The sequence below is a fragment of the Propithecus coquereli genome, unplaced genomic scaffold (genome assembly GCF_000956105.1).
Source record: "Propithecus coquereli isolate 6110/MARCELLA unplaced genomic scaffold, Pcoq_1.0 Scaffold42, whole genome shotgun sequence".
NCBI lineage: Eukaryota > Metazoa > Chordata > Mammalia > Primates > Indriidae > Propithecus > Propithecus coquereli.
Genome location: NW_012149952.1, coordinates 1935563 through 1946744, shown reverse-complemented (window position 1 = coordinate 1946744; position 11182 = coordinate 1935563). Strand labels below are relative to the sequence as shown.

The 11182-nt window shown below is 61.2% G+C and overlaps 1 protein-coding gene across 1 annotated transcript in view; it reads right to left on the bottom strand.

Moving 5' to 3' along the window:
- The window catches only part of BCL3 (B-cell CLL/lymphoma 3), a 10507-nt gene extending 1315 nt beyond the window's left edge, over window positions 1-9192 (bottom strand). The window contains exons 1-8 of the mRNA XM_012653481.1: window positions 8856-9192; window positions 7167-7320; window positions 1991-2099; window positions 1628-1832; window positions 1432-1520; window positions 1189-1266; window positions 470-637; window positions 44-161 (exon numbers count right to left, since the gene is read on the bottom strand). Of these exons, the coding sequence (XP_012508935.1) occupies window positions 44-161; window positions 470-637; window positions 1189-1266; window positions 1432-1520; window positions 1628-1832; window positions 1991-2099; window positions 7167-7320; window positions 8856-9111 (1177 nt within the window). The 5' untranslated portion in view covers window positions 9112-9192. The remainder of the gene's footprint in view (window positions 1-43; window positions 162-469; window positions 638-1188; window positions 1267-1431; window positions 1521-1627; window positions 1833-1990; window positions 2100-7166; window positions 7321-8855) is intronic.
- Between the last annotated feature and the right edge of the window lie 1990 nt (window positions 9193-11182).

The window sequence follows — 11182 nt, the reverse complement described above, 5'->3', positions numbered from 1 at the left end:
GGGAGGAGGGGCTGGGGCTGGAGGTTGGGAGCTGGTTTCTCACCATTGGAGCTGAGGCGGCTGTTGCTCTCTGGGGAGGTGGTGCCACTCCGGTCGGGGGAGGGGTCTGGCTGGGATGTGGACGCAGGCCGGGTGGCCTTCCCCCTCAGAATGTCGATGACCTGTAGGAAGATGGTGGGGGGTCACCACAAGGCCACTCCTGCCTCACAGCCCTCCTCTCTCCATCCCTCCTTGCTCGTGGGATCATCTGTCGGTGGCCTTGGCCTCCAGGGGAGGGTCTCGGTCTTTCTCAGTACCGAAGGCGGACCAGGCACTGCTCAGGCTCACCACGCCCCTCCACGCACTGGCGCAGCCACACTCACACCCCTGCGCCCTTGTCACGCACAGGCCCGCAGATACACGTGTGTCACAAGCATGCTCACGGCCCTCCCCGGACCTGCCTCCCCCCCGCGCCCAGGCGCGCACTCACCCGGCGGCTGCGCGCCACCATGAGCGGCGTGTCGTTGTGGCAGTTCTTGAGGCCGCTGTCGGCGCCGCTGCGGACCAGCGTGCGCACGAGCGGGAGGAGCCCGCGGCCGGACGCCGAGTGCAGCGCGGAGCTGCCCGAGTACATCTGCGCGTTCACGTTGGCGCCGTGCTGCGGGCGGGAGGGCGGGTCAGCGGCGCCCCGGCCCAGGTCGGGGTCCAGGGAAGGGCGGCGGTGTCAGAGGCTGGGGGCCCGGGGCTGGGGTGGGGCCATAGAAGGGTGGGAGCTACAACCAGGGGCCGCTGCGGGCTTACTGGGCTGTCCGCGCTGAATCCACCAGAGAGGGACACGCCGCCCGGATCGAAGCGGGGCGGAGTCCGAGAAGGGCAGGGTCCAGGGCCTGGGCAGGCTCAGATGGAGCCGGGCGGAAGCACAGCGCGGGGACAGGGCCAAAGCCGGCAGGCGGGGTCAGCAAGGCCATCGCAGGGCAGGCCTAGGCCGCTGAGGGGCAGGGGAGGAACAGGAGACTGCGGGGCACAAGTTCGCAGCCAGGCAGGGGAGTGAAGTCGCAGGGAGAGACCGAGGCCTAGCAGGAAAGGCCAGAGCTGGCAGCGGAGCCGGAGCCGGAGCCAGAACTGGGAGGTGGGTCAGCGCCAGTGGCCGGGCGGTAGCCAGGTTGGGGTCAGAGGGGGTGGGCGAGAGGCCAAGGAGGGGGTACCCACCTGCAGCAGCAGCTGCACCATGCTAAGGCTGTTGTTCTCCACCGCGTGGATAAGCGGGGAGCGGCCGCTCTTAATGTCCTGCGGCGGGAAGGAAAGGTCTTTGAGTCTTGCCGGGATCACACCGGGCCGCATCCCATCGGCTAGTCCAGCCTCCCTCGGGCTGGGTACCTCGTGCACGACCCGCCACTGGCCCCGCCCCCCCAGTCAAGGCCCCGCCCCCTCCCGGCTCCCCGGCTCGCTCACCACCGCGTCGATGTCCGCGCCGCGCTCCAGCAAGAGCAGCACTGTTTCTTGGCACTCAGTGTTCACCGCTAAGTGCAGGGCGGTGAGCCCTGAGGGAGGGGGAGGCTCGGTCACACCTGGGCCTGGGGCTTTGCAGCCCCAGATGGACTCCAGGTCCAGCTGGACAGCCCCACCCCGCCCGGTGGTAGGTACTCACCGTCGTAATTGCGGGCCTCCAGGTCCACCGTGCCCGGGGCCGCGCTGTCCAGCAGGGCTCGCAGGCAGGTCGGGCTGCGGTGCTCGCAGGCCAGGTGGGCCGCCGTCTGGCCATGGCGGTCCAGCGCCATGGGACTGGCACCAGCCATCACCAGGAGCCGGACCACGGACGGCAATGTGGTGATCACAGCGAGGTGGAGCGGTGTCTGGGGAACAGTGACTGTGAGGGACCCGTTTCCTGCCCTGCATCCCAGTCCTGCCTCCCTCAGATCGGAGTCCTGACTCCCGGCTGCCATCCATCCCAGGAAGGCAAACCCGGGGCACCTCCTCCCTCAGACCCAGGAGTCCAGGCCGCCAGCCTCACCTGGCGGAGGTTATTGTAGATGTCCAGCTCGCGGCCCCCGTGCTGGAAGAGGTTGACTAGCTGGTGCACAGCTGGCAGGTTACCCTGCACCACCGCAATGTGGAGAGGCCTGGGGGGGTGGACGAATCACAGGCATGAAGGGCTGGTCACCTCTCACCCCACCCTGTTGGCAGTGCTAACTCCAATATGTGTTGGACACTTTGGAAGTGTCTCCAGAATCCACCCACTTCTCCCCACCCCCAGTCCCTCCACCGTGGTTCAGCCACCCTTGGCTCCCTCTTGGACTGGTACATTCCCCTCCTCGAAGCCTCCCTGCTTCTACTTCTGCCCTGTCTGTGCCCCACACAACAGCCAGCGGGACCCTTTTAGAACCTAAGTCAGAAGTCACACCATGCCCCGTCCTCCCTGCCAAAGCCCTCACTGTCGCACACAAGGATCTATGTGATCTTGTCTTTCCCTCTTCAACCCGCTTTGGCCTCATCTCCTCCCACACTGGCCTCCTTGCTGCGTTCCTCAAACATACCACGCATGCTCGCCTCCCAGGGCCTTTGTACTGGCTGTCCCCTCTGCCTGGGACAGTCTTCCCCAGATGATGCAGAGCTCGTCCCCCTCATCCAGGCCACTGCTAAGGTGCTTTGGCAGCTGCTCGCTCTCCCTCCCCTGCTTTATTTTCCTTCACATCGTCACCTGACGCAGTGTACAGTTTACTTGTTTCCTGTCTGAATCTCCCCCATACAGAGTCGGCAGGGCAGGTGTGGGGCTTGCTTGGTTCACTGCCCCGTGCCCAGGACGGTGCCTGATGCCGAGCAGATGCTCCACAAACTTAGGCTGAATTAATGAATCCCTCTCAGTGATCACCCGGCCATCCTTGAAGCCGGCAGCCAGGTTCCACCCCTCCCCGGGCCACAGTTTTCTCATCTGTGAAATGAGTGGGGACAAGCTAGCTGCCATCAAAGTCTCTGCCAGGTGTCACTGTGTATCAGGTTCCGCCTCCAACCCAAGAGACTCAAGGGCCGACTATCTATGCAGAGCAAAAGGTTTGACTTTAGTCCCTTTTAAGGGAGGTGGGGACAAAGTGGGATGGGGTCATTGTTCTGGACGCTGCGCTGTGCAGCCCAGAACCCCCTTCCAGACTGAAGGACTCATTCCCCCAGCTTCTGGGAAGGGTGTCAGCTTTTAGACAACCTGGGAATTACCCTCAGCTGAAGAGAGCTGCTTGCCTGTGGTCACACCCCCTGGGCATGGGAAGCAGTCTGCCACCCAGTGGCATCCAGTGACTCGTGAATGCCAGCTTAGAAGGCCTGGCCTCCCAGTCCCAACCCTAAAGGCCACCCGAGCCCGAACATGCCCTATGGGACGGCTGAGGCCCTGCGAAGACCATGCAGCAGCTCAGCTTCTCCCTCTGCCCAGACCTGCTTTGCCCCACAGGTGTCGATCCAGAGACACTCCCCAGCGAACTTCCTGCTCCCTTCGCAGGGACCCCAACCTGGAATGGCCATTTATTTAGAGCGTGTGCATGTGCATGTGCGTGTGTGTGTGTGTGCACAAGCGAGCGTTTGCATGGGCTGGGGGACAGAGCTGAGGGCACGAGGTTGACTGCGTGTACGCAGGCAGCTTGACCTTTTCAAAAAGTCCATGTACTAGAGCCACTACTTTCTCACCCACGACCTGCCTCTTACTAACCAGGCCTTGCTAAGGCAGCCAAACAGTGGCTCTCCCAATTGTGGCTGTGCGTCCAGAATCCACAGTTGTAGCTAACTTCCCAGGTGACTGATGGAAGTGCAGAAATCCTGGGGTCAGGGCTGCAGACTGGACAACCCTCCCTTGCTGTGAGCTAGGGCAAAGCCAGGAGGCTTTTCGGAGCCTCAGTCTCCTCCTCTGTAAAGTACAGCGCCCTCAATAGGCCCACATGCCAGGATGAGATTACGCCCGCCAATTCCTCATTCTGAATCCTAATCTGTGAAAGCCAAATTTAAAAAGAAACTGTTGGGGGCAGGGGAGCCGGACGTGGGCCAGCGTCCCTGGGAAGGGCTCCCCGCTTTCCCTGCCATCTCCCAGGACGCCCGGCCTGGGTCCCTCTCGGGGCGGGCGGGGTTAAGCGAGGGCAGAGGGAGCGAGCGATTTCAGAGAAACCGTCCAGGCCTGAGTTCCCATAAACGCGCGGGCCGCAGGGGGTGGGGCGGGGCTGGAGGAAGTGGGGACGGGAGGGGCGGCCCAGCCCTCGGACTTCCAGTAACAGGTCTGCTGGGCGGGGCTGCGCTTCCTGCTCCCGGGGGAGGAGGGAAGCCTGTCCCGCTGGGGATCTACCCTCGGCACCCCAATTTCCAACCTCAACTGGGGCGGGGGAGGGGGCAGCCCCTCCCAAGCAGACTTGGACCCCCTGGAAGGGCAGTATCCCGAGTCCTCCAGCCTGGGGGGTCCCCTCTGGAACTCCACCCCTCAGGGCTCAGACTCCGGCTGGCTCCCTGTCCCCTATATCGGGCATCCACCCCAAGATCTCTTGGGAGCCAGAAACACAGTACCCGAACTCTTCAGTAGGAATAATTACTTCCCCAGTTCCTCTGAGCTCTAGTTTCCCAAGTTGCCTCCCCCTTCCTTGCCCCCTTGGAGACTCCGAAATGCAGTGCCCCAATCCTGGTCCCTTTGGGGGCACAGACTTTCAGGACCTGAGGCACGACCAGTTCCAGCGGCGTGTTTGTGACTGCGCAGTTGCTCAGGGCCCAACGCCTAGACGGGCCCGTGCTCAATTTAGTCTTCTCTGTCTTCTGCAGTCTTTGAAATTAATTTTTGAACGCGGGGCCCTGCAGATTATGCAGCTGGTCCTGCCCCTAAGACCTCTCTGAGCACCAGGTCCCCAAACTGCCCCTTATCCTGTTCATTACCCCCTCGGGGTTCATGGAATAGAGCCCCCCAACCTCTGCCCTCTGAGACTCAGAACATGTCCCCCCCTCTCTTGGACACCTAGATTTTTAGCTCCCCAGTCCCTAACCTCTTGGGGGTCCTGAGACTCTTGCTCCCTTGCGAGGAGCTAGAAGTCTAGCCTCCCAACCTTTATTTCTTTGGGGACCCAGGCTTAGCGTCCCCCGCTCTCCTCTCCCACCCCACTACCCTCCCCGTCGGTGTGAAGTGGGGCCGGTGGCGCAGACTGGGGCTGGGCCGGCTGCCCGTTCCGGTAAAGCTGTCGGCCCCAGCGGAAGGGGTTAAGGTTGGAGGGAGCGCCAGGAGGGGGGAGGCTGGAGTGAGTGACGGGTGCTGACGTGGGGGAGGCAGAGCAGCTGGGCTGCGGTCAAGTTCTGCGGGAAGGGATTTCCCCCAACGGGCAGCTGAGGCAGAAGTGTTTGCGTTGGGGGAGCGGAGGAGGGCGGCTGGGGTGAGGGCCTGGGCTTGGAGGCTGGTGGGCCTGGTGGCCTCTTGCGTGCATCCTGCTTTCCCAGGCCGCAGACGGCTCACCCCTGGGGGCAGATGCTCATTCAACCTGTTTCACAGATGACCCCAGACGCACCCCTAGGGGGAGGGAACTAGGTTTTATTAGCCCTTTAAATATCTCAGGCACTTTCTCCAGCTTGGGCTGCCAGGGATGGCCAAAACCACCCGAGAGCTCTCTTCGGACACCACCCATTCCCACGTATTGAGCACTTACTGTTTGCCCGGCCCTGTTCTGTGCACTACGCGTGTGTGCACATCATCGCACTGAATCCTAATTGCGATAGGTGCTATCAAGAGGCCCGGTTTCCAAACAGGGAACTAAGGCTCAGGGACCTGAAGTCACTCTGTGGCCACTGGTGGAGGCCCCCCCCCCCACTTCTCTGCAGAAATGGGCCTGTTCATGTCTACCTGTGGTTTCCAGTCTCCAAACCAATTCCCACAGAAGCGCTTTACCTAAATCATCTCATTTCTCCCCCATAGAGACCCTCACACACTCATGGTTCCTGTTTTTACAGCGAGGGAAACTGAGGCACAGAGGGCAGAGAAAGTGGCCAGCTGAGATTCAAACCCAGGGGGATAGAATAATAATGATGATGATGATCAAGTGTACCGAGTGCTTACTATGTGCTATTAGGCACAGGGCTACACCCTGCCGTGCAGAACTCCTCAGAAGCCTCGAGAACATGTTCTTCAAACTGCAGGTGATAAACTGTGGTGTTTTTGTTATGTTTTGTTTTGTTTGTTTGTTTGTTTTAAAGATGGGCTCTCGCTCTTGCTCACGCTAGTGTCAAACTCCTGAGCTCAAGCGATCTTCTCTCCTCGGCCTCCCAGAGTGCCCATGGGGGTTTTAAAATCAATTTAGGGGATGGTCGAATTAATTGTGTGCTAGACCATGAAACAATGAAGTAGACTAGAATAGAAAATATCAAAGTAGATCCCATACAGTTAGGGTGAGTGTCGTTTCATTTTGTGTAAATTTTTTTTTTTTTTTTATGAAAGAGGTTGTAAGGAAGGAGGTTTGGTTTCCTTTTTTTTTTGAGACAGAGTCTCACTTTGTTACCCCAGGTAGAGTGCAGTGGCGTCATAATAGCTCACTGTGACCTCGAACTCCTGGGCTCAAGGATCCTCCTGCCTCAGCCTCCCCAGTAGCTGGGACTATTGGCGTCCACCATGAGACACCCGGCTACTTTTCCTATTTTTAGTAGAGACAGGGTCTCACTCTTGCTCAGGCTGGTCTCAAACTCCTGAGGTCAAGCGATCCTCCCACCTCAGCCTCCCAGAGTGTTAAGAGTTACAGGCATGAGCCACTGCACCTGGCCTCATTTTGTGTAATTTTTATTTCAAGATTATGTGTGTGTGTGTATATGTGTGTGCCGGGTTTGAGATAAAAAGTAATAACAATATTAATGAACACTTATTGAGCACTTATACGAGGCCCAGTGCTAGGAGCTTTACAGGTATAATTCATATAATAAATCAATCAATGAAATATATTTCTTATTTTTGAATTGTGATAAAAAAGTTGAAGGCTGCTGCTCCAAAACCAGTCTAGGAGGTAAGTGCTCTCAGGGTGCCCATTTTTCAGAGGAGGAAACTGAGGCTCAGAGAGGGGAAAGGCCTTGCTCAAGGTTACATAGCCAGCAGTGAAGACAGGATTCTAACTTGGGTCCCCCTGAGCTGAGTGCCCCAGTGTTGTGGAGGGCTGACCTCCTCACCCCCCACCACCCAGTAATAGGGGACTGTCACTCACGTGTCTCCATCCTCATCTGCACGGGTGGCCATGGCGATGTCTGCTGACAGGGGGTGTTCCATGGAGTACATCATGGGATACAGGGGTGTAGGCAAGTTCAGCAGAGGAAAGGGGGAGCCCATGGTTGGAGTGGGGTATAGGGGCAGTAAAGCTCCTGGACAACAGGGGACAGAGAAAGGGCACAGGTGAGGCCAAGCCCACAGACCTGCAACCCATTCCGCACCTCTGGGCCTTCCTCTGGCAGCGGCCAGTTTCCTCCCAAAGCTTCCTCTTCCCCCAGCCCTGGTCACCCTCATTGTCACTTATCTTTTTATGTGTCTGACCCTATCTCCTACCAAACAATGTGTCTTTTAAGGGCAGACAGAACCCTCTTCATTGCCTAGCAGGGGGGCTCCAGGGTCTGTTTGAGGAGTGAATTTGTGGCTGAGGGAGGTAAGGGATGGATGAACTGGGTGTGGGGTGTGAGTGAATGGACAGTGGATTTGGGGAGAGGGGAGGGTCAGAGGGGGAGATGCCAGAAACCTGTTCAGATCAAACTGTTGGAAGGGGCCGTGGCAGCAGGCAAATCCATATGCACCCATCACACAGATGGGGAAAACCGAGGCCTGGGCTCTCACCCAGGGTATGGGAAAAGCTGGGAGACCGTGGCGGGCCTCCTGATGCACAGCTTGAGGCTCTCCAACTGCTGCACAGATGGGTGGAAGGCACAGAAACTAGGTAAAGATCTGGGGCCCTAGAGAAGGGCTCTCTGCAGCTCTGGGGATCCACTGGGGACAGGGAGGTGGCCACGGCTGTGGTAGGGGATGCCCCTTCCTTGAGATCAGGGATGAAGATGGGACGGGGAGAATAGTGTGTGTCTGTCTCCATCATCCGCTGATCCTTAACTCCTGGTTCCTGAACTTCTGCGTTCCCAGGTCCCTGGATCTGCAGTACCAGGCCTTGCAGCCCTGAGGCCGTCGGTGTGGAGAGCCCTGGGGTACTCATCCAGGCTCCAAATCCCTGAGTCCTGGAGTTACCGAGTCCTACCCCATCGCTAGGATCCTCAGTCCCCAAGCCCCTCAGGGCCACCTGACCTTGTGACCCCATGTAACAGGGTACCTAGAACCCCAGGTCTCTGTGCCCCTGACTCCTCAGGACCCCTGGTATGCAGATCCCTGGAGCTCTGGTTTGTTTCCTTGGATCCTTGTGATCCCAGATATTGGGGTGCTCAGAACCCCAACTCTGTTCTCCTAATTCCTCATGCCTCCAGATATCTTCGTTTCTGAGATCGTGCCATCCCGGGGTCCCCACTATCTGTCTCCTTAAAACCTCAATTTCTGTTCCCCTCACTCCTTTGGATTCCACCTATCCGGACACCAGTGTCACAGATAATGTGGAACCAGGGGACAGTGCCCGGTGGTACAGACATGGGGGTGTCAGGGAATCAGGGGTCAGAGCCTGGCATCCTAGGGACACGGAATTGCAAGCTGTTAAGAAGCCAGACCCTGCCCCCCAGGGTCCCATGACCTCCAGTTTCCTGGGACCCTCATATCTATGTCTCAAGGAACTGCTCCCTGGGACCTCGGGTTCTATTCCTGTCCCCAGCTCCTGGAACCCCCACCTATTTTTTGTCCCGAGCTGTCTCCTGGCTCCCGTGACCCTATGCTCTGTGTGGCCCCCACCCCGCCATGACCTGTGGGGGCCACTCACCCGGGTAGTAAAGCGCTTCTGGCCGGGCCAGGCCGTGGGGGGGCCCGGGGACCACCAGCGCCTCGCAGCCGCCGCGCAGAGGGTCCGGGGGGACGACGGGGCCCACAGCGCTGCGGGGAGCGGCGGGCTCCGGGGAGGGCGCGCGCAGCGGGCGCTTGCGGAGCGGCAGCGCGGCACCGGGGGGTCCGGCGGCCTTGGGCCGGGTGCGCAGGTCCACGGGCCCCTCGTCCATGGCCCCCGCGGGGCATCGGGGCATGGGGCCGCCGGGGACGGCGGCCGAGTGTGCGGCCGGAGCGCTGCTCGGCTCGGCTGCACGGGAGGGTGGTTTCGCCGCGCGCCGGGACTTCCCCTGTTGCCGGCTGAACTGAAGGGACTTTTGTCGGCCGGGGCGGCGCCGGCGGCCCGCCTCCCCGCCCCCGGCCTCCCCGGGGCCACCCTCCGCCCCAGGGGTTTCCTGGACCCGCCGCCGCTCCGGCAGCCCGGCCGTGCAGCCCGCAGTGCGCCCCGCCCGTGCCGCGCCCCGCGCCCGCCCCCTCCCGGCCCCCGGCGCCCCGGGCTCGGCCTCGGCTTGGGGGAGGGCCAGCGACGGGGGAGGGGGCGGGGTTGGGGGTCCCCACCCCCGCCGCTGCAGGCCGCTCTGTTTTATTTTGTCATACGTCTCTGTATCTCTGTGTCTCTGAGACTCTGCAACTGTCTCTGACTCTCCTGTCTGAACGCGTGTTTCTCCCCCGTTTGTCTCTGTGCGCCTCTCTCTGTTCTGTCTCTGTTTATCTCTCTATTGTCTCGTTGTGTCTCTCGCCATCTCTCTGTCTCTCGGTTGCTGTCTGCCACGCTGCCTCTCGTGAGGCCTTGGAGTCGCCAGGACGAGGGTTCGAATCTCGACTCCCACTTCCTCGCTGGGTGACCTTGGCCGGGCACTTCCCCTCTCTGAGCCATTTCCTCCTTTACAGGAGTAAATAGACGCACCCAGGGCAGGGACTGGCACTCGGCAGGCACCCGGGACCTAGTCCTCTGCCTCCCCTGCCCCGTCTCTGCCTCCTCCACGTGCCTCACCAGCTGCGGGCCTGAACGTGGCTGCGGGTAGGGGCCGGGGAGTGAGGAGTCCTCGCCCGACTGTGCGTCTCCCCGCGAGGTCCCTGCACGCAGCCAGGGCCCGCGGGGCACAGGGGCGGGTGCTCGGGGAATCCTAGGTGGACAGAAAGAGACATGGAGACGGGCACAGAGATCTTGCGAGACAAAGGAAAAGAGAGACAGATGGCAGGAGACACAGACACTCCAGGAGGCCGGAGTCGGAGCGACCAAGGCCGGGGCTCGAGGAAGGGGGGAGCAGCGTTACTCCCCCTTCTCCCCACTTTCCCCTCCCACTGCGGGGAGGGGTCGGTGGGTGGGGAACAGGCCGAGCGGGTTGGGGGCATGACTCAGACCGGCTGCGGCTGGGTGGCTGGGTGGGGCGGACGGAGGCGGGCCTGTCCCCAGGCTCCTCCCCTCCCTGGCCCCGCCCCTGGGCGGGGCCCCGGCGGCGCGGGGCTTTCCCGGATTTCCCTGGGGGCGGGGCCGCCGCTGGGGTTGAGTCCGGGTCACTGAGTCAGGGCAGGCGGAGGAGGAGGCGGCTTTGGGAACACAGGCGGGCAGAGGAATGGGGGCTGCACCGGACCTGCCCGGGGGCACGCGGAGCCTGCCTCATTCTCCGGGTCTCCCTCTGCCTTTGGAGCTCCGTCCCTCCCTGCCTGGCCGCCCTCTCGCGGTGTCCTGCCCCGCCCGCCCTCTGTCTCTGTGTCCCCAGCAGCGTCTCTCTGGCACCCTGAAAGTGGGTGTGGGGCCCCGGTTCCCGGGAAGGGACTTTGGCCGGACTCGAGCCCCACCTGGGTGGATCGTTAACCCAGGATGTGAGGAGCGGCTGTGGGCAGAGGCCTCACCCCTTCCCTCTTCTCTCCTCTCCGTCTCTCTCTCCCCTTAGCGCCCTGACACGGGGGAACATCTGGGGCACAGACCTGGGTTCAAATCTCACCTCCACCCCTTGCTCCCTGTGGGGCCTCAGACAAGCCATCTCCTGTCTTGAGGCTCAGTTTGTTTTTCTGGAAAATGGGGACGCTGCCAACCCCTGCCTGCTGCTGTTGTGGGGGCGGCAGCAAGCCCCTGTCCTCCAGCGTACGGAAAGGGAAGCTGAGGCTGAGGGGGCCGGGCTTGGGGGGGTGACCCTAGGAGGTAGGGCTGGAAGGACACCCGAGTTCCTCCCACTCGCTGTCACCCTCTCCAGGTGGTGCAATGGCTTGCAGCCTGCAGGACCGGAGAGGCCAGCAGATGGGATTGGCCCAAAGGGGCTTGGC